Source organism: Thermothielavioides terrestris, chromosome 4, assembly GCF_000226115.1.
Source record: "Thermothielavioides terrestris NRRL 8126 chromosome 4, complete sequence".
NCBI classification, from domain to species: domain Eukaryota; kingdom Fungi; phylum Ascomycota; class Sordariomycetes; order Sordariales; family Chaetomiaceae; genus Thermothielavioides; species Thermothielavioides terrestris.
In genome coordinates this window covers 757,110-783,487 of record NC_016460.1, presented here as the reverse complement: position 1 = coordinate 783,487, position 26,378 = coordinate 757,110, and the positions used below count along the sequence as shown (strand labels likewise).

General features: G+C 50.6%; 6 protein-coding genes and 1 non-coding gene across 7 annotated transcripts; 2 read left to right on the top strand and 5 right to left on the bottom strand.

The window, feature by feature from the left end:
* Positions 1–3,385: 3,385 nt before the first annotated feature.
* On the top strand, positions 3,386–8,157 carry THITE_2118384 (uncharacterized protein). Its single transcript, XM_003655056.1, has 4 exons — positions 3,386–3,743; positions 3,910–4,097; positions 4,174–7,956; positions 8,023–8,157. The coding sequence occupies exons 1-4, from the start codon at positions 3,670–3,672 to the stop codon at positions 8,064–8,066; spliced, it is 4,089 nt and encodes a 1,362-aa protein (XP_003655104.1). The 5' UTR covers positions 3,386–3,669; the 3' UTR covers positions 8,067–8,157.
* A 652-nt stretch (positions 8,158–8,809) lies between these two features.
* On the bottom strand, positions 8,810–10,019 carry THITE_59363 (uncharacterized protein; the record flags this gene model as incomplete). The annotated part of the gene is made up of 2 exons (XM_003655055.1): positions 8,810–9,781; positions 9,932–10,019. 2 exons carry the CDS (start codon positions 10,017–10,019, stop codon positions 9,369–9,371), a joined length of 501 nt encoding a protein of 166 aa, XP_003655103.1. The 3' UTR covers positions 8,810–9,368.
* A 3,036-nt stretch (positions 10,020–13,055) lies between these two features.
* On the bottom strand, positions 13,056–13,586 carry THITE_44166 (uncharacterized protein; the record flags this gene model as incomplete). Its single annotated transcript, XM_003655054.1, has 1 exon — positions 13,056–13,586. The coding sequence occupies one exon, from the start codon at positions 13,584–13,586 to the stop codon at positions 13,056–13,058; it is 531 nt and encodes a 176-aa protein (XP_003655102.1).
* A 229-nt stretch (positions 13,587–13,815) lies between these two features.
* THITE_2118382 (uncharacterized protein) lies at positions 13,816–14,478 on the bottom strand. Its single transcript, XM_003655053.1, has 2 exons — positions 14,052–14,478; positions 13,816–13,990 (listed from the first exon to the last, which is right to left on the bottom strand). The coding sequence occupies exons 1-2, from the start codon at positions 14,252–14,254 to the stop codon at positions 13,840–13,842; spliced, it is 354 nt and encodes a 117-aa protein (XP_003655101.1). The 5' UTR covers positions 14,255–14,478; the 3' UTR covers positions 13,816–13,839.
* An 859-nt stretch (positions 14,479–15,337) lies between these two features.
* On the bottom strand, positions 15,338–16,322 carry THITE_2118381 (uncharacterized protein). The gene has a single exon (XM_003655052.1). It carries the CDS (start codon positions 16,027–16,029, stop codon positions 15,361–15,363), a length of 669 nt encoding a protein of 222 aa, XP_003655100.1. The 5' UTR covers positions 16,030–16,322; the 3' UTR covers positions 15,338–15,360.
* THITE_t109 lies at positions 16,227–16,305 on the bottom strand. Its single transcript has one exon. It is a non-coding gene; the product is annotated as a tRNA-Arg (tRNA).
* A 1,326-nt stretch (positions 16,323–17,648) lies between the features above and the next one.
* THITE_2054543 (glycoside hydrolase family 61 protein) lies at positions 17,649–18,641 on the top strand (the record flags this gene model as incomplete). The annotated part of the gene is made up of 1 exon (XM_003655051.1): positions 17,649–18,641. One exon carries the CDS (start codon positions 17,649–17,651, stop codon positions 18,639–18,641), a length of 993 nt encoding a protein of 330 aa, XP_003655099.1.
* Between the last annotated feature and the right edge of the window lie 7,737 nt (positions 18,642–26,378).

The window sequence follows — 26,378 nt, the reverse complement described above, 5'->3', positions numbered from 1 at the left end:
GCTGTTGGACAAGGTTTAAGAAGATCTACAATAGGTTTAGAGGTTAAATATTCCTTCGTTTATATCTTAGTAATAAGTAGTAATATATAGTTCTCTAGTTAAGTGCTAGCTAGCTACTAGACTATACTACCTTACGTCCTTATTACTATTTCCAACTTTAAGGAACTTTGTAATAACTAATAGCTAGAAGTTAGAAGATTAGTAGCTAGCTAGCTACTAGACTATAAGTAAGTTGCTTAGTTCCTAGCCGATTAGCGTACTTAGAAAGGAGTTTCTATAATACTAAAATATAGTAAATATTGCTAATAGTCTAAGTCTTAGCCCTAGGACGAACTTTATAGAGTTGATCGAAGTTTCTAAAAGTAGGCTCAACACTATATAAAATCGTAGATAAATAGAAATTTTATCTTAACCTTTAAGCTTAGCTTTATAGAGAAATCAAAGAAGGAATATAAGTATAGAGGAGGTGCTAGCTAGCTACTATTCTACTGCTAGTTAGGATATTTCGTAGTTAGATAATTCTAAAAAATGAACAATGTTTACTTTATATAGTTGATATTAAAACCTTCAATTCTTTAAGAACTATATAGATATATAGGCTATAGCTTTTTCTACTGCCTTAGAGCCTTCTACCTACTTCTTCTTCCTTTCCTTCTTCTAACCTTATAGCTATAGCCGTTGCTACTCGCCTACCTACCTACGCTACCGTTATATAAGTTGATTTAAAGCTATTTCTATCGTTGCTATCGCTAGGAAGCTAATTAGCTATATTGTAGCTTTAATCTACATTTTTTATACGCTCTATAAGTCGGTTAAGTCGAAAAATCAGTTGAAATTATAGTAGTAGTAGTAGTATTACGATTAACAGTAGCTAATTAAATTATATAGCAACTTCAAATACAACGATATAGAGCTATATAAGGAGAACAACCCCTCTACTACCGCTAACAACGACGTTCCCGCTACTAGTGAGCAGCTAGCTCCTATCGCCTCCCTAGCCCCTACTACCGACCCTCCTACCGCCTCTAACTAGTAGTAGCAGTGCCTCTAGCCCTACTTTATACGCCCTATACGCCCTATATCTACTACTACTACTATTACTACTACTATTACCAACGAGAGCGTTACTAGCAAGTAGCTAGCTTCTACTACCCTCCTTGCCCTAGCTACTACCCTTTTCGCCGCCCCTAGCTAGTAGTAGTAGCGCTCTTATACCTACCTTATACGTTCTACGCCTACTACTACTATCAATACTAGTACTAGTAGCAAGGACGTTGCTAGCAAATAGCTAGCCCCCCCGCCTCCCTAGCCTCCACCGCTCCTAGCTAGTAGTAGTAGCGCTCTCATATATACCCTATGCCTACCACTACTACTAACACTAGTATTAGTAGCAAAAACGCTTCTAGTAAGTAGCTAGCCCCCCCTGCTCCCCCTACCCCCCTACCCTAGCCACCCCCTCTACCGCCCCTACTATCCTTACTAACAAAGGCAAGTCTAAGCTAGTCACGCCTAACAACCTTTAAAAGCGCTTAGCTAGATCCTTAGGTACAAAGTCTTTAGTAAAGAGTACTATTTAAGTACTAGTTAGTAGCTAGCTAACGTTAGGTAGGCGAAGAAAAAGAAAAAAGAGGAGCTCGACTATAGTAAGGTGTAGATAGTGCTATATATAGTCTACGTTATATATATCTATAATAGGGATATATAGGCCTACCACTTCTAAAAGAGTAAGTATAGTATTATATTTTTTAATATATTAAGTTTATATTCGCTAACTAATATATAGATCTAGGTAATATATACTAGGAGTATACTAAGTAGAGCTATACTAAGTCCTATATTTTTATAAGTAATATTAACTGATAAACGACTATTAGTCCAATGCTAATGAGCTACTAGTAGCTACCCTTTGTAATTTAGCTAGAGATTGTCAAATAGTATAAGTAAGTCCTTAAAGTCGATAAGGACAAGCCTTTACCTACTAACCTTAAAGCGTAGAGTAGACATTTAGTTACAACTATTTATAAGCTATATAGCTCTATAGCTACTTTATATTTATACTTAACTAACTAGCACTAAAAGGTACGATATATAAGGAGATCGCCGCTACCCCACCCTTAGCTAGTGCTAGTATATCTACGTCTAGTGCTCCTACCGCCTCTATAGCTTACCTCTTGCTCGCTAAGGCTAAGCTTTAGCAAAATATTAAGGAGAGAGTCGCTTTAATAGTAGAGTACTAGGCTATAGCTATTAAATAGCTAGCCACCGCTACTAAGGAGTTAGCCTAGCTAGCTCGAGATGCTCTAAAGGAGGCTAAGCGATATACTAAAGCCCTAACCTAAATATATAGGCACCTTATAAATATTAAGTAGAATATTATAAATATACTATACCTCTACTTTATAGTTAGCTAGTAGCTAATTAGTATAGTATAAGGAAATTTAAGGTAGGAAGGGTAGTAAGGATAAAGGTAAAGATAAAGGTAAAGTAGATATTTAAGTTCAATTCTTTTATTTTAATATATTTCTACCATTATCTAGTAGCTAGCTAGGCTTTGCCTAGGTTAAATATAGTCTTATACTTCCTTAGCCTAGCTATAGCCTCTATATATAACTTATTCTTATATAGTAAGATAGCGGTAGCTCTAAGGTAGGTTATATCACCTACTATATAGACTTAACTAATATAGTATAGATATAGCGATAACCTATAGCTAGCTAGTAGTAGTAAGCGCACTGCTACCTACCCTTAAGCGCGTAGTACCCCGGAACATATACGAGGGCCCCTGCCGGTACTGCTGTAGTACTTCGAGTTGTGATGGGGGGGTGGAGTTGACAGGGGCGGGAAATTAGTCTTGGCGGGACCTCTATAACCACGACCTAGCAGCAGGTTGTCGTCCCTGAGCTTCGTCTCCATGGACCCCTGTTGACGCTAAACTAAATATCGCACCTCTTGGGTGAGCGGCCCTAGGGGAGGCGCAACTGCCAATTCGCGAATGCCATCCACCTCCTTTCGAAACCATCCCCTCACTCCCCAAACGTTCGACTTTGCAACTTTTCCGGTGACCCCGTTTCGACTGGTCCTGGGCCGTCAGCAGTTGCATCGTTGAGGACCGGACCGCTGCAGTCTCCTGCTGCTGCTGCCCTCTCCGCAACAGCAGCCCAAGCGGCCCGAACCGACCCGACGCACGCTCGTTATCCCTTCCCTTCCTTCCCTGGGCTTCGCTCTCTTTTTGTCGTTTCTCTTCTTTGCTTCGCTTTGGCCATTTCTACACGACCTTCGAGCTTACCCTGGTTGATCGTTTGTGCGTGCCTGCTTGTGTGTGTGCATACATGCAGCCATCGCGCTGAGACACGGTTCCGCAACGACCCAAAGCCCGGCGGCTTGACTGTTGAACGCGCGACCAGCCGCATCGCCCGATCTTCAGCGCGCATCTGGGATCTGCTGCTACCTCGTGCCAATCCGTTCCATGTCATTGCGCGCCTCAGCCGTGCAGCTCTCCCGCCTCTACGCCTTCCGACGGGCTCGTCGCTCCATGTAGCCTCGGCTGGACAGATCTCTCGCCTTTTCCAATCGCGCCTTGGGCTGTTGTTTGCGGCTGTCGCACGTAACATTTGCCCAAGCCGACCAATCTTACCCTGCGGTCGCGGTTAGAGACGCAGTTCCTCCGACATGTCACTGAATGGGTTGGACGATGTGCGGGTCAAGGAGGCCTATGAGGCGGCGGTCGCGGAACCGGGAGGATGGTATGTCCCTCTCCGCCACCACGTGTTGCTACATTGCTTTTGACGGCCGTTGTGCAACTCGGTCATGCTCCCAGGGGGCCGCGAGGCTCTAGCATTTCCAGCTTCGCGCAGGGGCACTTGCGCTGCTCCTTCCGCGCTATGACTGACCATGGCTTCGGCAACGCAGGTTCCTGCTGAAGTATGCCACGCGTGATGAAGTCGAGCTCCTCGGTCGGGGCAACGGCGGCACCGTCGAGATTCGAAACAACATTGCGCAGTACGAGGAGAAGTCGCCGCTCTACGGCTTTCTGAGATACAGACGCCGCAGTGTCATTGTCAAGTACCTGCCCGAGGATTGTTCCAGGTTAATTCAAGGTATGCTCGATGCCATTTTGCTGAGAAACCCCTGGCTTCCTCGATCGGGATTGAAGCTCAAGTGTCCGCCCTGTAGCGCGAGTCACTGTTCACTTCGATGCCGTGTGCGACCGCTTCTCGCCCTACGACACCACTTTCTCCATCGCCGATGCCAAGGAGCTCAAGGACAACAAGTTATCTGCCGCATGTTCCCTGCACGCCGCCTCAGGCTCGACCTCCTCCTCGACAAGTTCGCTGCGTCGGAGACGGCTGATGGAGATTGCGGAAGAGGAGGAGGAAGAAGAGCGGGAGAGAAAGCGCCAGTCGGTTGTCAAGGAGGAGGAGCGCCCTAGATCGCCTACAGCGTCGACCACCGAGCCTCCTGTCAAGCTCGACGCGGAGCTTGCAAAGTCGCCAGAAGCCTCGCGCTTCGCCGCTGACTCGGAATTCCTTCACTTCACAGGAGCCCCGCGGCCTTCGTCCCCGGCAAAGTCTTTTGACGAGACTGGCCGGCGCATGTCGTCGCAGTCCTCGCGAACCGACCTCTACCCGACCACTTCTCACCCTTACTCCAAGCCGCGCGTCAAGCTAGGACCCAGGCCCTCAGCCGATCTTGCCGGGCGCCCACGCTCCTCTGCGGGCAGCACAACACACCGTCCGGTCGCGACAGTGCCATCCGGACTCAAGTCGTATTCCAAGGGCACCAGGAAAGGGCGCGCGCAGTCGCACACCCAGGACGAAGAAGGGCCAGAATTTCCAATCAAGGAGCAGGCGGAAGATCTTGTCCCGGCAGTTGAAGCCGTCACTGTTGACGACAAACCTTCTGACGCTGAGCTTCCCGAGTCGACTGCCAGCAGCGGAACGCAGCCGCCGGTCACTTCAACTTCTGCACCCAAGCCATCGGTGCAGCCGCCGAACAAACAAAATACCATGACGCCGGAGAAGGCACGGCTGTTGAAGGCCATGAAGTTGAGAGAGAAGAAGATGATGATGAGCTCACAGCCAACGCTCGGGGCGCCGGCCACCGACATACCATCTGCCCCGAGCACTCCCGGTCCCCCGGAGGAGAAGCCAGAGTTCGAGACGGCTGGAGACGAGGCGTCGGTTGGTGAAGCAGCGGACGAGGGTGATGGACAGCCAGATGACCCTGCTGGAGCCTCCCATGCTGACTCTGGAGTTGACATCGGCACCGATCATGCCTCGGTAGACACACAAATGGATTCCCATCCGACGTCTCCGCTAGCTGGCTCGGAGATTGGGGATTCGACTCAGGCTTCGTCGCCATCCGAGTCGACGGATGAAACCGTGCTTGCCAAGGATCATGATCTGGCCAGTGAACGCGGAAAACATGAAGCTCACGACAACGATCTGGCGGCATCGACTCCTGATGAGACCTCGCCTTCCGCAGAAAATACTGACGAAATCGATTCTGGTTTGCCCGATAGACAGTCAGTAGTGACTATCACTGCTGCGGATGGAGACCGAGGCATCCTGAAGGAGCCGCCCGTGACAGCAGAGAGCAAGACGGAGTCGAAGGAGCCGGCTACCTCGGACGAAGAAGTAAGGCACACCGTTGCTGAGTCTTCGCCGATGCCTCCATCCTCCGAGGTACCCGCTCCGTCTACCGTGCAGGGGGAAAGCACAAGCGATGCGGCGGCACCTGAGACTGCGGCGCACCCTGCGCCAGTTTCCCGCCCTGTTGAGGCTGAGACGGATCCTGCTGATGCCGGCCGTGCTCCAGAGGAGAAGCCTGCGTCGCCACAGCTTCCGATTCCCCTTTCCAAGTTTGCCACTACCCATGAGACAAAGTCGCCTGTCGGCTCTGCTAGCCAAAGTATTCCTTCGAACGTTGCCGAAACCTCAAATGTGGATTCGTGGCGCGCCGGGAACTCTCCGCCGCCAGTCCCACCAAAGGACAACACCGACGCGGCGGACGATATTGCTGAGACAGCTGGAAAGGAATCCAAAAAGCGGCAGTTCCCGGAGCCTATCCGGACAGACCTCGACGCTGCTGATAACGACAAGCGACGATCGGTTATCAGCATCCTGGATAACGATGGTTTCATGGACGAGCTGCAGTCCGCGACTGTGCAAGAGGCTACGCCGATCACCGTGTCGAAGTCTCCCATATCTCCGTTCTTCTCTCTCGACCAGAACTCTAAGAGAGCTACTGGCGGGCCGGAGAACTTCACTGCCCCGCGCTTTACGCGAACCGTCTCCAGTCCTGTCCGGAACTCCTTTTTGGCTCCTGGAGAAGCGGCTGCGGGCGCAGCCAGGTCGGCCTCGTCGGGCGCTCCTTCTCTGCAGAAGAGCTCTGCGCAGCAGACAGCAGCAGACCTGCGGCCCAAGAGCGCCAAGCTGGGGTCGAGCATCTCGCAGCGAATCAAGGCACTGGAGAAGCTGTCTGGCAGCACTGCCACTGCAGAGGCGGCCCCTAGGGAGCGGCCGGCCTCGACTTTTTTCGCCGTTCGCAAGGCGAGTACGCGGGAGCCATCGAGATCACCATCTGTGGTTGACAGGGCCAGCTCATTCACAAGGGGTCCCACGCCCTCTCCGCCACCGTCGAGACAGTCATCCCCAGAGGCTGGCAAGGTCATGGGACGCGGCCGGTCCGGCTCCCTGGTCAATCGTCTGTCCATGTTCGAAGGCGGAATGCCTCCACGAGGCCGGCCCGAATCCGTGCAGGTGACGGCGCGGATCGTCCGGGACCCGAATCAGCCGTTCCCCAGAGCTCCCCAGTCCAAAGGGGGTTCTGTAGACCCCGCTCCACTGGAATTGAAGCAGTCACCGCTGCTTGTGGACGTTCAGAACCGTGCTCCGTCGCACAGCCCTGTGCGACCTCCAAGCGTCATGTCGGCCCATACATTGGAGCGGGAGATCGCGGTTCAGGCGAAGCAGACGCTCCTGGAGCGACGGCTGTCCAAGCAATCTCAGGAGGGAGACAAAGAGGCCGCAAAGCCTGGAGCTCAACAGGGTTCTGATGGGCCGCGCCCGCGGCGGCGATCTTCCCTATCGGTCGTGAAGGACTTCATCAAGGACCGCACCGAGTCCTTGATGAGCGCAAAGTCGCCTTCAACAGACAACCTGGGAATCACCGCGTCGTCTGCGCCAACGGGCCTTTCCTCACCTGCAACCGCTGCTTCCTCGCGGTCCCCGTCTCGTCCGCCGTCGGCCCATCAGGGTGGGTCCCTGACTCGCCGTCTCAGCATCGGCAGCCGGCGCTCATCAACCGAGCAGAGCAGGCCTGCCGTTTCCGCCGCCGGCATGTCCGCTGCCCGTGCGGCGGACGGTACCGCCGCGTCCGAATGGGAAGCTAAGAACAGCAGCACGGCGGCCGACAAGAAACCAGGGCCTGGCAGTCCGGGCCCTGCAAGTCCGAACCAGAGCAAGGGCAACCGCGCTACTCGGTTCATGCGCCGCCTTTCTAACACGCTGGTGACCGGCAGGAAAAACACCGCCCCGTCCATTTCGCCGACTGTGGCGGAGGAAGACGCCGCCGAGGTCGAGGCGGCGTCAAGGGGCAGCACGGCAACGAGCGCTGCGGCGCAGTCCCAGCCCAGCATCGTCGCTTTCATGGGGGATGTCAACGTCCAGTTCCCGGACAACTTGCTGTGGAAGCGGCGGAGCATCTGCCTCGACAGCCAGGGGTTCCTGATCCTGAGCGCGGTGCAGGGCACGGCCATGGTGCCAAGCACTGCGCTGGGCAAGGACAAGCACGGGGCCATGGTCAAGCGGTATCACATGAGCGACTTCAAGGCTCCGTATGCACCCGATGTGGAGCTGCAGGAGCTGCCCAACAGTGTCGTCCTCGACTTGGTGGATGGCAGCGCGCTGCAGATCGCTTGCGAGGATCGGGCGGGCCAGATGAGCATTCTGCACAGTAAGTTACGCGAACTACGGGTGCTGGTCTTTTGTCTGTCGGATTAGGAACTGACCAGCCATGCAGTCCTCGAGGAGGCGCACCGCAACCACGCCAATTTCGGCCACTGAATCTCCTGCCCAACGAGTCCATCATGACGGGCAAGCAACGGCATCGCCGTGCGGTCTGGCAACCAAACTGTTATTCTTTAGGGGCTGAGATACCTCTCGCTCTCTTGATTCAAACAACACCCACTCCCTTTCTCCCTCCACGGACATGCCATTCCCTTTTTTTTTCAGACAACTAACTCCATCTACTGATACCACCAAACTTCCGGGTTCCGACTCGTTTTTTGCCCTTGAGGCACACGCAAAACCTTTCCTTGTCTGTACCAAACCCCTTTCCTTCTCCAACCTGTGATACCACTTCTCTGCGGCGGCTTCTCAGCATTTTCCTTGCTTCTACGAATTTTCTGGTTGGCCCGAGGACGAGGAGGGGCCAGCATTATTTACTATGTGGCGGTAGACAAATCAAGGCTGAGGATGGAAAGGACAGGGAGATGCCGAGGCGGGCGGTGTGATTCGAGGGATGGGGCGGCAGATTCCTTTCCCAGTGTACAAACAAAGTGCTCAGCTTATCTAGATAACTTGTGCACTCGGTGAGAGTACCTTCGCTGTAATTATGCCATCACATGAAAAGGCGACTTCTACTGCGCTATTGTCGTCGGTGTTTTGAGTCCCAGCTCGGTTGCCTGTCTCGGCGGGTGACGGCCAGGTCGACAGTAAAGCGCATGAATGGAGGATGTTTTGAGAATCTGTTCAGATTCTTCCATGTGCCACCGGCGTGTTGCATACTGCAAACATGGCCAGCAAATGAACAGGAGATGAGAGTTCGTATAATGCGCATTGCTATATGGAATACGCAAACGCCCGACCTTGCTTGCCCTTGGCCCACTACCGTAGATGTGTTCATCCATGTGCTTTCCCCCCGCCTCCACTTCCTGGCTCCAACAGATCAAGAACATGTAAGAATGTAAGAGTATTAACACACTAGAAAGACCCGCCGACGCGCCCACCACGGAGCCGACGAGATAGTATACATAGACAACTGAGGGAAGGCAGGGTATGGCCAAGGACGGGCCTCCGTTTTGGGTGGGGGGGAAGGGAGGGCTGTCAGTAATAACGTGGTGCTGGTGTCGTTTTCCTGCTCCCGTGCAGCAGGAACCCTTTCCTGCTACGACGCAGCCGCAGGCGAACTGACCAGCCATGTCTGCGCAAGCAAAGACCTTTTTGCTTTACTTGCTTCAGAGTGTCAGCGCCGTTCCCTCTTCCCACTCGCCGCACCCTTACCCATTCCCAATCTCCCCCTCGCACCCCAGTCCAGTCCCTCTCCCGTCTCCTCGCATCTTCCTTTCCTCCCTTCTTCAACCCCAATCAAAGCGCCGCCCTGGCCTCCGCCCTTCCGCCGGCCGTCCCGCCCAGGGCACGCCCAATCTCCTCCGCCGTCATGCCGCCCCCTCCTTGCTTGCTCCCCGCACCACCGCCGGCGGTGAGGACCTCGCCGCCGAGCTCGCGCATGCGCTGCTCCTGCTCCATGGCGGCGAAGTTCTGGTCCTCGCCGTGGGCCAGCGCGAACGGCACGCCGACCAGCAGCGCGCTGACCGACACGGCCCAGGCGGCGCGCCCGGCCAGCGAGAGCGCCGTGCGCACCGCGTCCGCCGTGCGCGCGCACTTGTGCGAGATCCAGCCGCGCGTCGTGGCCGGCACCATGTCGCGCAGCGCGGCGAGGCGCTCGGCGAGCGTCTCCGAGGACGGGTCGTAGTGCGAGTCGATGGAGATTTCGGAGTCTGTTGTTTTTGGGGAAGGGGAGAGAGGGGGTTAGTTAGTTTTATGGATGGGTGGATGGGTGGGTAGACAGATGGATGGATGGGCGCGGTTGACGAGGAGGGAAGATAGGGTAGGGTGATGGAGCGGCAACGGGATAGAAAGGGGCATACCGGTGTCAGTGAAGTCCTCATCGTCTTCCTCCGGGCCGGGCTGCGGCTGCTGGAAGTGCTCGTCCTCGACCTCGACAAGTTGGACCATCTTGGCGGTTCGTTTGGAGCGTGGAACGCGTGTCGAGGTGCTGAAAGTGAAAGGCGATCTTGGAAACAGTGTCTTCGTAACTAACGCGACCCGTCGACGTGCTGCGTGGGTTCTTTTCGCGATGGGCTTTGATGGTTATCGGGACCAAGACTTCAGATCCAGGTCGCGAAAGCCGCCTCCCGGTCTTTTTTTTCAACGCTTAGGTAAGGTGCTAGTGTAGTGTATTCCGTACACTAGCGAAGAGGCGGCTGGGCGGCTCCTGTCCGGTTCTCCACAAACGGGGGCTGAAGAAAAAGTGGGGATGTTCGCAGCCTTGTTCCAGAAGAGAGGGTTATGGCTAAAGAGGTCCCGCCAAGACTAATTTCGGAGACTGCCGCTTACAAGTATTTACAATCGCCATGGGGTGAGCGGGGCCACGACGGGGCCTCGACGACTTCGAGCAACATCAACAACGAACAATCGCAAAGACTCGTTGCAACAACTTTACGAAACCTCAACCAAATCGAAAAAAAAAGAAAACGAAGTTAACCCTCACCCTAACCTTGACCCTCACCCTAACTATAACCCTCACCCTAACTAGCGGGGGGCTAGCGCCGCCCCCCGTACCCCCGGCGAACTAACCCGTGGCTAACCCGTGGCGATAGTGGAAACCCCTTGGCGGTCTTGGCGGGGTACTGACGCTGTAAAAACATTGCCGACAATTGGCCGAAATTAGTCTTGGCGGGACCTCTTTAGCCATCAGCGAAGAGAGGGGCATAAAATCTTGGGACGGGCAGTCCCATGCAAATAGGAGAGACCTTCACTACACCCAAATTTGTTCTTCCTCTTCAATACAACATCTTCAACACACGACTGAATGCATTGCTGTTGAGTGCCCAGATCGCGATAACTTCAATTGACCGCTTCCGCGCAGTGGTTCCAACACTTACCACGCGCCGTGACTTCCAATGTACCTTAGGAATGGCTCCCAAATCCACGCAAAGCAAATCAATGCAAATCAAAGCAAATCAGCCGCCCAAGCGTTGCCAAGCAGATGGAAGCGTTAGCTGGCACCAACCTCGAGGAACTGCCTCGGGATTAAGCTACCTAAGTTCCTACCTTGGTACCAGAGCGCGCCACGGGGGGTGGCCGAAATGACCATAGCGCCCGTCTCCTTGTTCAAGGACAGTCTGACAGACCGAAGTACGTTAACCCCCAACCTGCAATATATTCTCTTGAAAATGATCCCTTCTCTTGAAGATGATTTCTTACGCTAAGGGATGTTCTTTCAACTACATTGTGCTCTAAGAGGTAGGAGAATTTCATCTAGGCGACTTTCATAGCGATGATTTGAGAAAATTGATTATGCATGCTCCTACGACTCTGCTGATCTACTGCAGTAATTCGTCCTCCAAGATGGGGAGTGAGACTTGTGCCGACAACCCCACGAGGCGCGCTATGGGATGTAGAAAAAGCGGGTCGCATAGAAAAAGTTGGGGAGAACTATCAGGGTTAGGGGTATATATGGCGACTTGACTAGATTTGACAACGATTTGATCAAAGCACAAACAAGTCAAACATGATCGCTCGAGTCTCATATTTGACTTCCAGTTTGATTTGTGGGAGCCATGCTTGTAAGATAGCTCCGGAGGAGACCCTGCGAGTTGCGCAAAGTTAGGTGCCTGGTTTCCTGGATCTATTTTCATCCCGTCGCCGGCGTATGGGGCGCTCAGTGAGTAAGTTGTGGCCGATGGAATGTGAAGGTCGGCTCCGAGAGATGGAAGGCCCGGGCTGTTCGCCGATCAATAATCCAGTATCCAATCGCTCTGCCCAAAATCCTGCGCGCTCAACCACGCTTCGTCCAATGAGTCCGAGGCTAAGAACTCGTCGAACCCCTCCTCCATCAGGGCGGCGCCCTCAATCAGCGGCGGCGTCGGCATCGATTGCGACGGTTGCCACGTCTGTTGTGCGTGCTGGACATGCTGCTGTTCCTGGTTAAGGTGTGGCGGATACAGTCGGCTCTCTCGCGTTTCATACACCGAGGCTAGGACGCCGCGGTGAGCAGCTGGTGTGAGTCTGCCATGGCTCTGGAGGCTGGGCGGCATACCTGACCTGGCGGCGGCGCGCTGCGCGATGGATTCGCGGAACCGCCGGAGAACTTCGATCCCGCGCGCGGCGGAGGCGACATGCGGTTTGTGGAACTCGATGATGGCCATGGCGCGGTCCCACGAGGATTTGGTGGGCTCGACGTCTAGACTGACGCCGAGGTTGGGGGAGAGGGTGGCAACGAGCAGGACCGTCGCTGAGGCGAAGGTGACTGTGCGGTGTTGGCATATCAATTAGCCCATAATCCGAGGAGAATACGAAAAGATACGCGTACGAGTCAGCGCGAACCACCCGGAAAGCTCCCCGCTCGCCAGCAGGCGCCTGTGGACCTCCCCCAGGAGAGTATGCGCCGTGGCCAGGCAGAGCGAGCATATTTCGTGGTGAAACCTCTCTTGGAGCATCGCTGAGGCTGTCTTTGTTGTGACAGCATTTGGCGCCGTCCATCGCTGCGCTTCGGCGAGGAGAGACGGGCGGAGAAGGTAGACCCTGAGCAGCATGACCCTGAAATGGATCGCATGGCTTTGGACTCGGAAGCATTGGACCTGCTCCTCGCTCAGAGTCATCTTGGAGAGATCGGCGTCGGTTCGGAGGTGGGCGGGTAACCCGTCGAGAAGCTCATCCAACTTGGAGTTGAGCTGCAGCAGCCCGCTGGGATCGGGAATCGAAAATTCGGTGCCTCCGTGAGCGATCTTTAGGCGAGGTGCGCGCATTGCCGCTCGCATCTCGTCTAGAAAGTCGGCGAGCTTCGCAGAGACAATGATCATGTCTATTCGAGAAGGCAGACCGTCTGGCTGGCGGCCTTCGTGGGTCGTTGAAAGATACTCCTCGTCGATCGCCTGGGGAAGCGGGGGTTTGCTGAGGCTGGGGGCGATCACCCCGGGCCGGCCAAAGATGGTAGAAGTGATCCTGCTTCCGGGGTTACCATCGGGCCTGCCGTGCGAAGGGTTCGGACTAGAATCCATACTGATCCAGTGAAAGACAGCCGGCATACCACACCCTGCGGCGCATCTCACGGTCCAGCTGATTGAGGGGCCGCCTGGGTGCAAGATGAAGGCCAAGCCCGATGGCTACACGGACCGCCGCCCCTGGCATGAGCCAGCAGCGGTCGGCCCGACCCGCAAAATAGAGATACAGGGCCCGTAGCAGTAGCAGCTGGACCACGGGAATCGACGCCGTGTCCAGAGCCTCAGCCGAGATTAGCCGCAGCGAGCGCTTGTAGAATTCTCCGGCGTGATACTGCCTTTGGGGCAACGGCATCGCCTCGTTGCGGAGGCACGCCTGGGCTAGAATCATGTTGAGGGATGCGAGAAACAACAGGTCTTCGAAGGCTTGCTGTCGATCGACCGGCGGGGCTTTCTGTTCCCACAAGGAGCGGTATTTGCTTTCGAACGAGGGCCAGTGAAGGAAGGGGAAAACCGAGTGAATGCGACGGCGGTACCAGCGGACCAGCTCGTCGGCAAAGGGGCGCGGTGGAAGGATCATGGCGTTGGGGTCGATTTCATCTAGGGACTGCTCGAGGACCTGCATGGAGAAGCCAACGAGCTCCGGGAACGTGGGTGACTCCGATTCAGCTCTGGGAGGAGCTCCGGAACCAGCAGCTGTTTCACGAGCATGGTGCTGACCAGCTGCTTCCCGCTCTAGGGACGGGACGCTCGTATTTGGAGTGGTCGTGGGTTCTTCGGAGCTGACGGCCTCCCTGTCATGACCCGAAGCGGCTCCTGTCGGCGAGGCCGGGTTAGACACGGTGGGTGCGTGCGGGGAGCCAAGCAAGCAAATAGCTACCGGCAGACTGCGCTCCATCCGACGCAGGCCTAGGAGATGGGCCACTGTCAGCTCGAACCTCATTCTCGAGTTTCTGGAGTCGTCGGTCAAGGTCGACCAGAGTCCTGTCATACATGTCAGCTGCTGAAGGGAGCGGCGAGACCTGGGTACGCTAGCTCTCGTTACAGTGCGCCCGATTGCTGCATGACACTGTCCGGATAGGTGCATCGGTCCTCCCAGCCCCTCAGCGAGCAGGCCATGCACACCGGTTTCCTTCCATCGCATCCTGTCTTGCGCGCCCGGCAAGGGTTGCAGGCCAACCGCGCCTTGCGACGCCGCTGTGTCGGCTGGCCGGTCTCAGTGACGAACGTATGTCCCACTGGTTCCATTGTCGTGTGTCGCGAAATGTCATTACGAGTAAGGTTGCAGTACGTTGACTAGCGTCATCTGGCACAGAGAAGGTTGTGGGCTGGGGCGCAGCGGTGAGCGGACTGACATGGAGGATTAGGTAATCCCCCATCATCCAAGGCCTCAGCGATTTGGGCGATTGCCAGGGGCTGGTCTGTGACTAGCCCAGCGCGTTTCGGATCAATCGTCGATCATTGGCGCAGTCATGGGGGAAGTGCATGAAGGGGAGAGTGTGAGGTAGTTCTGCAACCAGAGGGTGTTAGCTGCGCATGCACGTGTATCGGGTTCGCCTAGCCGGTACTCACTGACACAGCGTTTAGGTTGCTCAAGGCGTGGAGGATAACACAGACAACACAGAAGGTGCTGGCATTTTTTGATTATTTAGTGGACAGACTTGGTCCGAAATTGAGTTCCTCCTGTGAGTCCCGTCGTAAACAGGGGTGGCGGGGCAACCTGCTCACAACGAGTACCCATCTGGGTCATGGAAGAAGTTCGCGCTTGTTGAGAGCAGACGAGTTCCGGATTGAATCCTCCCTGAAGCGCCAAGGTGGTGGAATCACTCACATTTGAGTAAACAGACTTCTTGGGCCGATTTAATGGCTGGAATGCTCTTGGTACAAGGTGGACAAGGACTTACCGTCTGTGGGAAGAAAGACTGAAACTGGAGCACGGTGTTGGGCTGTTGGGTCGGAAGTTCAAGAGAGCAGTCGAGGAAGGTTCGGTTGCAAGGTGCGGGAATCTCGTCATGTGGATGGATACAGAGGCACCTTACTAAAAGATGGCCACCTCCACAGCAGCGTGGGTACTCCATCATCTTCAGGCTGGTCTGCCCGGTTGGCAGGAGCTGCCCTGGTGTTTGGTATGTTGGGCAGGAGCCACCCACCACTCCCGGTGTCCTGGGCCACTGGGCATTTTCGGCCCGATGGGCCAAATCGACAATCCCTCTCTTCTCCATCTTCATCCACCACATCCGTTTCGTCAGCTACTGCAACAGTCCCCGCCTCCCCGGCCCTCTCGACGCCCAAATGCAATCCCGGTTAGATGGCACGGCCATAATCCATTGTGTCCATGGAGAGTTCCCCTCGGGCTATAATGTTTTCCCCTCGGCCAACAGTGCCACAAACTGCTCGATCTTCTTCCTTTTCGTCTCTTCCCGCTTCGTCGTTGCAAGGCGCCACAAGAACTGGTAGCGCTTGGTCTTGCCCAGGCCGTCGAAAAATGCCCTGGCTTTCTTGTTCTGATCCAGCGCGGCCTGGAAGTCGGCCGGCACCTCCATCACGCTTGAGGACGAGTAGGCCTTCTCCCAACGCCCGTCCGCCTTCGCCGCGTCAATCTCGGCCTGTCCCGGCGGCCGCATGCGCCCGGCGGCGATCAGCACGGCGACTCTATCGACGTTGCGCTTGGACCACATGCTCCTGGGGCGCCGGGGCGTGAAGCGCTGAATGAAGTGGTTTGCATCGTAGCTCTTTTTCTGACCGTCGATCCAGCCGAAGCAGAGGGCCACATCCAGGGCTTCGTCGTAGGTGACCGACGCGACGTTACTGCCCCTTTTGCTGATCTTGAGCCACAAGCCCGCTGCGTTGGTGTGGTTTGCCTCCAGCCACGTCTCCCAGGCAGCCGCGTCCTCAAAGAGCTGGATCGGCTCTGCCGGTGCGGCGGTTGGCGACGTTGTCGGCGCGACTGTTGCGCGGGTTGACGCGGCAGTTGATTTTACCTCTCGCAGAGCCTTTGCTGTGAGCCAAGTCCGGACTGGCATCTCTTTTCCCGTTTGCCTGGCGACGCACGCTCATGTCGGTCACAGACTCACAGCTAGGTTGGCCTCCGCTGGGGCTGAGCCGCACATGGCCAAGTTTTCCAGCAACCAACTGGCAGCAAGCCCGGCCGGTCCTGGGTTAGGGTTGCCTCATTCCGCACGGAGCCAAAGAAGAAGGAAAAGAAAATGGAAAAAGCAATCGATCCACCCAGGGGTCGAACCTGGAACCTCCTGATTACGCCTTCGTAGTCAGACGCTCTGCCATTGAGCCAGCGGACCTACCATTCACCTTGCTGGGCAAAATGAAGGGATCAGCGAGTTCATGAAGTCTGCTTTGCGACGCGCTGTTAACCACACGCTCCGACATCCAGCTGGTGTACAATTGTGGACACAAGGAGATAGTTACATTACGCCGGAAGCATGTCAGCTCGACAACAAGCCTGGGATGGGAGACAAGCACAGGCCGTCTCAGAGTCACTAGGAGGTGGGAGACTGAGATCTTCGCACAACACCTCGAGAGACGAGGTGACATTCGGACTTCACCAGGCGGCACACTTGCGTACTGCGTGCGGCGTGTATAGGCCCGATACGGCTGGCATCCCAGACGCCATCTGCATGCAAGCTGCCAAGATTCCCTGGAGCATAACGAGCGGCCGTTCACGGGGATAAGCAGCTCACGGGGAACCGCTCAAGGTGGAGGTTCGAAGCGAGCCGCTTTACTTTGTAAGTCAACGGGCCTTGTTCCCGCTCCCCAGATTGTCGAATATGTCGATCATTTGGAGTCGCCCAGCAAATCATGACTGACGTTTCCGGGACGAATGGGAAGGGCAGCTACATCAAATAGATGAAACGCACCCCACACTCCGGCAAACGTCCCAAGCCGGTACGATCTGCGCTTTGGGACCACTTTGATGCCCGCAGTGCCCTGTTTATCCGGGACGGCACGGACATCTAGGCAACGCAAGCTGGAAGGGGGGAATTACCGCACCGCGAGTTCCCTGCCATGGACTGCGACTATTTCCCTTTCTTGGCAACTTTGGCCACGGAAGATGGCGCGCGATGTGATGGGATCGACGGGCGCGGGATCAACTCGCGGCGTCCCGACAGTTGTATCTCCACGAGCAAAGATGAGAACTTGGTCAACCCCCTTGATTTTCCTTTCCGCTTCCTCTGGCCATATCGAGCGCCAGCCAATTAGCGTTGAAGCCACGCCTCGACATCCCGGGAACCGGGCTTCGCTGGCCGGCATAGCAGCGCCGAGCACTTCTGGCGCCGAACGAACGGGAGAGTTCCTGGTGCAATTGGCAACTTGAATCTGGCATACGGCCGTCGATGCGGACCATGTGTCCCCGGCTCGATTGTGCCCGAGGCCGGGGATCGGTGAGAGAACGAACCCAAGCTGCAGTCAGCATAAATGACAATATACGGCTGCCTGCCGCGTGGATCTTGAGTGCTCCCGTCCCGCCGGCAGCGACCCATATGACTGGATACAAGTAGAAACACGGATCGCCGCCCGTGCCGTGTTATAGCCCTTCCATCTTGGCCCTCGTCACACCTCACCTCGCCCTCCCAATCACCAACCGCCCTTTCCAAGGCCGTCAAGACCACTACCAGCCTCCACGATGCCGCCCGCACTCCCTCAACTCCTAACCACGGTCCTGACCGCCCTCACCCTCGGTTCCACCGCCCTCGCCCACTCACACCTCGCGTACATTATCGTTAACGGCAAGCTCTACCAGGGCTTCGACCCGCGCCCGCACCAGGCCAACTACCCTTCCCGGGTCGGGTGGTCCACCGGCGCCGTCGACGACGGCTTCGTCACGCCGGCCAACTACTCCACCCCGGACATCATTTGCCACATCGCCGGCACCAGCCCGGCCGGCCACGCGCCCGTGCGCCCGGGCGACCGCATCCACGTCCAGTGGAACGGCTGGCCGGTCGGCCACATCGGTCCCGTGCTGTCGTACCTCGCCCGCTGCGAGTCGGACACGGGCTGCACGGGCCAGAACAAGACCGCGCTGCGGTGGACCAAGATCGACGACTCCAGCCCGACCATGCAGAACGTCGCCGGCGCGGGCACCCAGGGCGAGGGCACCCCCGGCAAGCGCTGGGCCACCGACGTGCTGATCGCCGCCAACAACAGCTGGCAGGTCGCCGTGCCGGCGGGGCTGCCGACCGGCGCGTACGTGCTGCGCAACGAGATCATCGCGCTGCACTACGCGGCGAGGAAGAACGGGGCGCAGAACTATCCGCTCTGCATGAACCTGTGGGTGGACGCCAGTGGTGATAATAGTAGTGTGGCTGCAACGACGGCGGCGGTGACGGCGGGGGGTCTGCAGATGGATGCGTATGACGCGCGCGGGTTCTACAAGGAGAACGATCCGGGCGTGCTGGTCAATGTCACGGCCGCGCTGTCGTCGTATGTCGTGCCCGGGCCGACGGTGGCGGCGGGCGCCACGCCGGTGCCGTACGCGCAGCAGAGCCCGAGCGTGTCGACGGCGGCGGGCACGCCCGTCGTCGTTACAAGGACTAGCGAGACGGCGCCGTACACGGGCGCCATGACGCCGACGGTTGCGGCGAGGATGAAGGGGAGGGGGTATGATCGGCGGGGTTAGAAAGAGGGTGGGAAAGGGGAGTCACATGTTGTTCATGTATAGAAATGTATTTAGAAGCCGCGGTGCAGCATGCTAGCGGCCATATGCATCTGTCCATCTCGATCCTCGACGGCCCCGTTCTTCTGGGTTCTGTACGAATCTTGGTACGCACAAAAGATGTGGTTGCTGGTCTTGAGCCCTGGAGGGATTCGCCGGCACTGCCACGGTACCTGGGGGCGTAGCAGGACATGGTTGGCTAGGCTGCCCCTGCTCATCGCGGTGAGACGCTGTTGTCTTACCGGCATGGTAGTGCAGGCCGGCCGGGAGCAGCGGAAGCGCAGAAAGGACGCGCATGGCGGACGAAGATGACAGGGTTGCTGGGTTAGTAATGATCGCCTCTTGACGATTCTCCACGTCAAAAGACGACACATTGGATCCCTGGGACGTCAGAATCTTAAAGCCTTTCGGACGAATCCCGGTGATGCTGGAAGGCGGGGTAGATTGACTGTTCTATTGCATTACCTTGTGTTGGAAGGACGGAAGAAATGGCGTCCATCGTCGACAGTCGTTGAAGGCATATTTTCTCAGTCTTCGCTCAAAACAGGTCAGAAGCGCGAAGGAAACATCTGCGACCCGATCGCTTTTCTCTTTCCTACGGCTTGTTGATGCGACCCAATGGCGAGTAGAGCCATATCTAAACCGTTTCTCCTTGATGCCCAAAGCGGGACAGCTTACCGGAGTATAGGGGGGGTTGGGGAGCGGAATTTGCACCACTTATTGGAAATAAGCCTTGTATAAGTGGATCGAAAGTATAAGCAGTAAAACCGCGGGGACATTTGCCCAGTAAGCTGCTTACAATACTAGCTATATAGAACAGCTTACACCGTACACATTTAAATCCAAATAAGCTATATATATAAATGAAGCATATACTGAACGCTTATACGAATTGAGCAGCCTAGTAGCTACTTATAAACCGGAACTAGCTTATATAACGAGCTACTATATAGAAATATAGCTCGTATAAAGCGAGCTATAGATATCTAGTACACCTTCGCCTTATCTAAAAAAGAGACTCTCTAAAGAAGTTGCTCCATTGAATAGCCGCTCAATGCAAATGAACGCTTCTTAAACGGCTCCTCCAAATAAACCCTTTACAATGCAAGCTACTTATTAGGTAAGCTAGGGAGGATACCTTATATACAAGGTATCCGTTACCTAAGGGTCCCCCAATAACTCCGAGTCGTAAGACGTCTACCTAACTACTTAGCTATTTCCTCCTTTGGAATTTGTCTAAGTCGACGTCGCTACTACTGCCTTCGCTCTGTCTATCTAGTATATTAAGTTTTATTGTAGCACTAACATTGCCTTGATTATTACTAGTTAAACTAAGCTACTAGTACTATGTTTAAATTGAAGTTGGAGACCTTAAGTAACTTATAGCTATAACTGACTGTTAGTGACTTAGACTATAACTATATAACTGACTTGTTGGTCGATATTAGTGTAATATTGAAGTATCCGAAGCCGCCCTCCTCTATATATTTGTTCTTCTCGTATATTGGACTTGGACTATAACTTGGACTTAGACTATAACTTGGCGCTAGCTAGCTAAGGAGCCTTGACGCTACTAAAGTTACTATAGTGCATTAGCAATATCACTGACCTAGACTTCTATTTATAGATCTTTACTAAGCCTTTAATCCCTATCTATAGACATCTATCTTTTATAAGTAGCACTACTCTAATATTAGCAGTAGACTCTAATAGGATAATACTGATTAGGCTAGGTTAGATAGTACTAGTTTAATACTAAGCTTTCGATCCTTGCCTATAGGTACCTAGCTTCTATAAGTAGTACTACTCTAATATTAGCGATAGACTCAGATAGGATGATAATACTAATTATAGTAGGTTGGATTATACTATTAGGTTATAATGTTAAATACTAATATGTTCGATAGTATAGAGAGCGACGATGAGATATTCCTCCTATACGCCCCTGTCCCCCCCTATAACCCCTAAAACGCTAGCACCTTGTCTAGCACCACTACTACTACTATTAGCAATGATAGTGAGCAGGTAGGTAGTAGCCTATACTACGTCTAAGTAGCGGTTGTATCTAGTGTAGCCTACTAATATAGTACTAACAGTGCTATAAAGCTAAATAATAGGCAAAGGGCGTTAGTGTCTAAGACGTCTATAGACGTCTATAAGGTGTATAAGCGTAAATGGGTAGCCTAGATAGGTAGCGACGTTGACAACGATGATAATAAGGCTATTGTAGCTAAGATCGAGGAGAACGATATATATATATATAAGCTTAAGAATTTAAGTAGTTAGCAAGTATTTTTGTTTCACTGCTATATCCCTAAGAAGAAGAAGGAGGTTAGTCTTAACTCGATAGCTAATATATAGATCACTAAGGAAATTAGTAGTATAGATTATCTAAACTATCTTCGGTAATAGCGTCGATATATTTGGACAAGAGTATACTAATGCCTATATTAAGCTTATAGACGACTAGCGGAACTTCAAGAGCTATATCCTTACTAATATAGAGGTAAGTACACTTACTAGGTTTCCTCTAGGGGTCTAAATATAATACTTATAACTATATATAGAAATTAATAGCGAACTATACTAAGGACCCTAAGTATACTATACTACTAGACGTACATCTGACGTCTAACGACGAATACCTATATAAGTAGGCCAAGGCGGCATAGTCGCCTAAGAATTTTTTTAAAGTCTAGATATATATAGCTAAGCGCATCGACTTCTTAAGGTCCTACCCCCTTAGGTAATATTATATAGAGGGTAAGCAGTTAGTTGATACTTATAACTATAGTAGCTAGGCTTATAAGTATAGCGAATTATAACAACGGTAGAATTAGGTATACTGACAAGCTATATATAATAAAGATGTTTAAGGGTTTAGCGCTAAAGGTAATGCTCTAGATATAGGCCATAGCCAAGGATACTAGGCTTAGAAAGGTATAGCAGGAAGCTCTCCTAAGCTTCTATAACAATATACCGAAGAAGGATAGTAAGTTCTTACTATAGTATATTGTTAGTTGTATATACAGATACTAATACTGACTATATATGACGATAATAGAGTTTAAGGAAATGACTAAGGCCTACTTCTATAAGGCGGCGCTATAGCTAGGCTATTAGAAGAAGAAGAAGGCTAAGCTAGCCAAGGAGGTGTAGAAGAACCTAGGTATATACTACGCTATATAGTACTGTCTGTTGGATCATTGCTAACTACTCTAGAACTTTAGTAGCAAGATTTAAAATTCGCTAGCCGCCGCCCTTAGGGGCTTTCCTACCTCTAGCGAGTAATAGTATAGGTAGTATAGGTATAGATATAGGTATAGGTATAGGTGCTACTACTACTATAGCTTGATGCTACTAACTTACTTTTTTTACTTCTTTTTAATACCTCGAGTTACTAATCCTTCGCTACTATATAGCTATCACTGTATAATCCTCTATATAATCGTTGCCTATAGTAATACGAAAATTGTTAGTACTTAGGGGCTAGCCACTAGCAACTAATAAAACGTTAGGACCTCGACGGTATATATGCCTATATACACTAATCCCCTAGAAGCTGCTAGCGGCAGTGCTAAAGCCTCTAGCGACAAGGATAGAAGCTTTATTACTATAGAGATCCCGTTTAAAAGGATACTTGCCTATATAGTTCGCTATAATTGCTAGTGATCGGGAGGCAAAGCGATTATTAGGCGGAGGCGAGTTTGCTATATCCTCGGAGTCCCTTAACAAATAGGTCTCGCGATCTATCGGCTTAAGGAACTGTCGTTAATTCTAGTATATCGGGTAGAATATCGTTAGCCTAGAATAGATATAACGTAGGTAGATAGTATTTATTATAATATTGGCGATACTAACTAAGTACCTAAGTGACGTGTTAAAGCGCTAATTATAGCGCCTATTGTACTTATTACATTAGAAGAGCGGCCTAGGGGCTTCCTATAGCCGGTATATAAGTATTCTATACCTTACGTATATACAACTTGGTAGACCTAGAAGCTTACTAAGGCTAAATACGTAGAACTGTATATACTAGAAAATGCGTAGCTAGACTAAGAGCTATATATACTATTTTTATCGGCCTATAGTAGCTAAATCCACCTGTCAATGCCTTTGCCAAGCCTAAAGTTGGGTATATATAGCGCCTCCTAAATGCCTTCAATACGTAGTCAATAAGATACTTAGGAAGGAAGGAGCACTAGGTTGCCCAAAGCTAGTATTATAAAACTTACCAATTAGTATACTATATAAAAAGCCTTTCTTAATTCCTTATAAAATTCTTAACCTTTGCTAAATGCTAATCGGTCCTCCTTCATTTCCTATAACTCCTATATAACCTATTAGCATCGCTAGTATAGTTGGTGTATATAGTTCAGTTATCGTCAACTAGACGTCTTCTAAGTTCATTTTCTATAATTGTAGTGACTGACATTGAACTTGAAGTTGAAGACTATTTACAATATTACGCTCGTTCTATTCGAAGAGCAACGTAGCTATTGCCTACTGTTGGGCTACCGAGAAGCGTAAGCAATAGCGTATATGTCGCTACAACGATGACTCGGACTTAGATTAAGGCCTAGAATATAACTCGATCTAGTATTAGGGCAAGCTGTTATACGCAACTGTGGCAAGGGCACCTATAACCGTACCGCGGTTAGGGGTGACGAGCGTTCCTTTAAAAAGGGAACCTCGCCTACAACCCCTTTGTAGAACAGTAGACTGCATTAATATACTTTTATAATATATACTAGTGTTTAGGAATACCGCCTTATTAGCTAACGAGGCTAAGAGGCATTGATCTTTCTCACCCTTATACGTTTACCGCTAGATGGTCACCGAGCACCATCTATATATAATAAGTGGTGTCTACTAACGATTTGAACCTGTTTGCTTCCCGTCGAAGGGAGCTAAGTTTGGATTAGGAGATATTACAAGTTATATCTAGTAAGTTGTATAGAGCAACGTCTAAGGTAGATAATGCTCCTTTTTAAGGGAGTAAGCTTTAGGAAACGTACTATATAACGAACTAGTTCGTTTCGCTAATACCGTTAATCTAACTCTAGGTACCTTTAAAGCGTTAGGAACTAGACGAAGTTAAGCCCTATAAATAGAAACGTTTATAAGGATATATAGTAGACTCTTAAGTTTATTAGGGACTTTGGGGTTACCTACAACGTTTAGTAGGTTACTAGTATTAGCCTATAGAAACTTAAATACCTAGAAGCTATAGTATCCTTTGAGATAGTACTAGAAGGAGATGACTATATATAGCGATATACCTAAGAACTATACGTCTTAGAGTATCCTCCCTCTTAGATACTTGACAACTATATTCTATACGCCTATTTTATATCTATTAGGCGCAAAGTCCAAATAGCCGTTAGCAAGAACCTTATCCTAGACCCTAGGATCGAAGACATTGCCTTGGAGATTAAGGACTCGACCTAAGAAATGCTAGAGACCTTAGTACTAGAGAGTCGGGGACCGCTAGAGACCTCGAAGCCTTAGAGGACTAACGATTAGTAACTAGGACTAGCTATATTGCTAGAAATATTAGTAAGAACTAGATATAATTCGACTAAGGACTAGCTAGCAACTCTACTAAGCTTAACCTTTTAGGAGCAACTAGAGCCCTAAGTTATATTAACTATTCCTCAATAGAGATATAAAACCTATATTATTAATAGCTATAATCTTAGTAGATGCTACTAAGGACTACTAAGAAGATTATAGGATCTACTATCTCTAAACTAATAATCTAAAAAAGAAGACCTATTATCTCTAATAGCTTAGCTAATTAGCGCTTTCAACTAGGTTCCCTAGCCGCTATTATAAACGCCTAGCCAACTATCTTAGTACCTATCTAAGCTTCCTAGACTAGGTATAGTTATCTAGAACTCTAGAACGGAATATATAGATAGTTTAATCGATTCTAGTGTCTTTTTACTATTTTAAGAGATACTAAGCCTACTATATAGACAAGTAGCTAGACCCTCTAGACAAGGAGCTAGACCCTTTAGACAAGTAGCTAGAGCTATAGACATCTAGGCCGCTTTTGCTATATAGGACTTTCTTATCTAGATAGCTAGAATAATAGAGAACCTAAATATTATAATCAAAAGGGTAAATAGGGCTATAGGTGTAGAAGACTATTAGCCTAAAACTAAGGATAGAAGTACTACGTCTTTATAGCTATTTATACCTACGTCGAAATAGAAGATTTAAGACACTAGTTTCTTCTAGCTAGATATAGAGAACGAGGCTAAGGAACCCTAGGACCTATAGTACGATAAATAGCAGCTATACTATAGGGACATCAACCTTTAGGTTAAGTAGGTAGATTAGGTTATTAGATACTACCTAGTAAAAGAAGAGACCCTATATATAGAGATATAGACCCTACTTCAAGGATTAGCGCTATAATAGTATAAGCAATAGCTCTCTACTATAGAAAAGGTAGTATTGACTATATCTATAAAAGCGTAGACTGAACATTTGAAAAAGGAGTTCGGTATTAAGAGATATAAAGTGGAGAAATAGCTAAATGAAAACTAGTATATTATAAAGGACAACTATAAAGATAAACTAGTTTAGAAATTTACTATAAAATGCTTTAAATATATATATATTTAGGGAGATACTACTAAGGAGCAACGTCTAATACGCCTATATAACTACCATTATCTAGAGCTTTACTAGTTGTACTCCAAACTAGATATAACTATAGAGATAGGCGTATTCCTTAGTATTCTCGACACTAAAGTATATATCGTTAAAGATAAGCTTCACTAAGATACTACTAAGGGCTATATTATTAGCTATAGTCCTATTGCTAATAATATAGATATAGAGTACGACAATAAAGGACAAGGAGACGACTAGGAGGATAGTAGAGCCTTCTAGATAGAAAGAGGTAGAAAAGGATATTATAATCCTTAGAAAAGAGATAGAGACAAACCCTAGCAACCTAGAAACAATTAGTATAGAGATAGTGACTAAATACAATTATTCGATAACCGAAACTTCTATAGTATAACTAGATATAAAAGAGGATATCGACTATTTAACGATTGTAAAGAAGGAGTTAGACTGTTCAATAGCTAGAGAAGAGGCGACAACGGCAACTAGGGAAGACTACCTCGACCTCGACGGCTTTAACGGATTTAGATATATATATATAAGAAGTAGTTCGAAGATAGCACCTTCTTATACTATAGCGAGATTATAGTGACTAGAGACGACGAAGACGCTAACCTTTATTATAAAATATTAGAGAAGACTAGGTACGTTCTTATCGACGAATATAATACCGAAGCTAAGAACAAAGAATTAGAAGACAAAGAAGCTAATAGTTCTTACCACTTATATTACACCTTTTACTAGCCTAGACCAAGTTAGAACAAACTGCTATAATAGCTCCTATAGATTTAGCAATGCACCGCCTATAGTAGAGTCTTCGCAATATATTATAAGCTTTTCGAGTATATAGCCGACGATAGCGACAAAGATAAATATAGACCTATATAACCTTAAATAGACCACTAGCACGACCTTAGTAACAATAAGGACGACCTTAATAGTAAGGATATAAACTTTACGCTAACCGAAGGACAGATTATAGAAGCGTAGCCCTATATACTACTATTAAAGACATTAGACAAGCAAGCTATATACTTTATAATCAATATTAGTATAAAC

Bases quoted from the DNA above. Each gene is read 5' to 3' on its own strand.
- THITE_2118381 (XM_003655052.1), bottom strand. From the start codon at position 16,029: ATGCCAGTCCGGACTTGGCTCACAGCAAAGGCTCTGCGAGAGGTAAAA.
- THITE_2118384 (XM_003655056.1), top strand. From the start codon at position 3,670: ATGTCACTGAATGGGTTGGACGATGTGCGGGTCAAGGAGGCCTATGAG. The intron at 3,744-3,909 runs GTATGTCCCTCT...TCGGCAACGCAG, and splicing joins GTCGCGGAACCGGGAGGATG to GTTCCTGCTGAAGTATGCCA. The intron at 4,098-4,173 runs GTATGCTCGATG...TCCGCCCTGTAG, and splicing joins TTGTTCCAGGTTAATTCAAG to CGCGAGTCACTGTTCACTTC.
- THITE_2118382 (XM_003655053.1), bottom strand. From the start codon at position 14,254: ATGGAACCAGTGGGACATACGTTCGTCACTGAGACCGGCCAGCCGACA. The intron at 13,991-14,051 runs GTAACGAGAGCT...CATGTATGACAG, and splicing joins ATGCAGCAATCGGGCGCACT to GACTCTGGTCGACCTTGACC.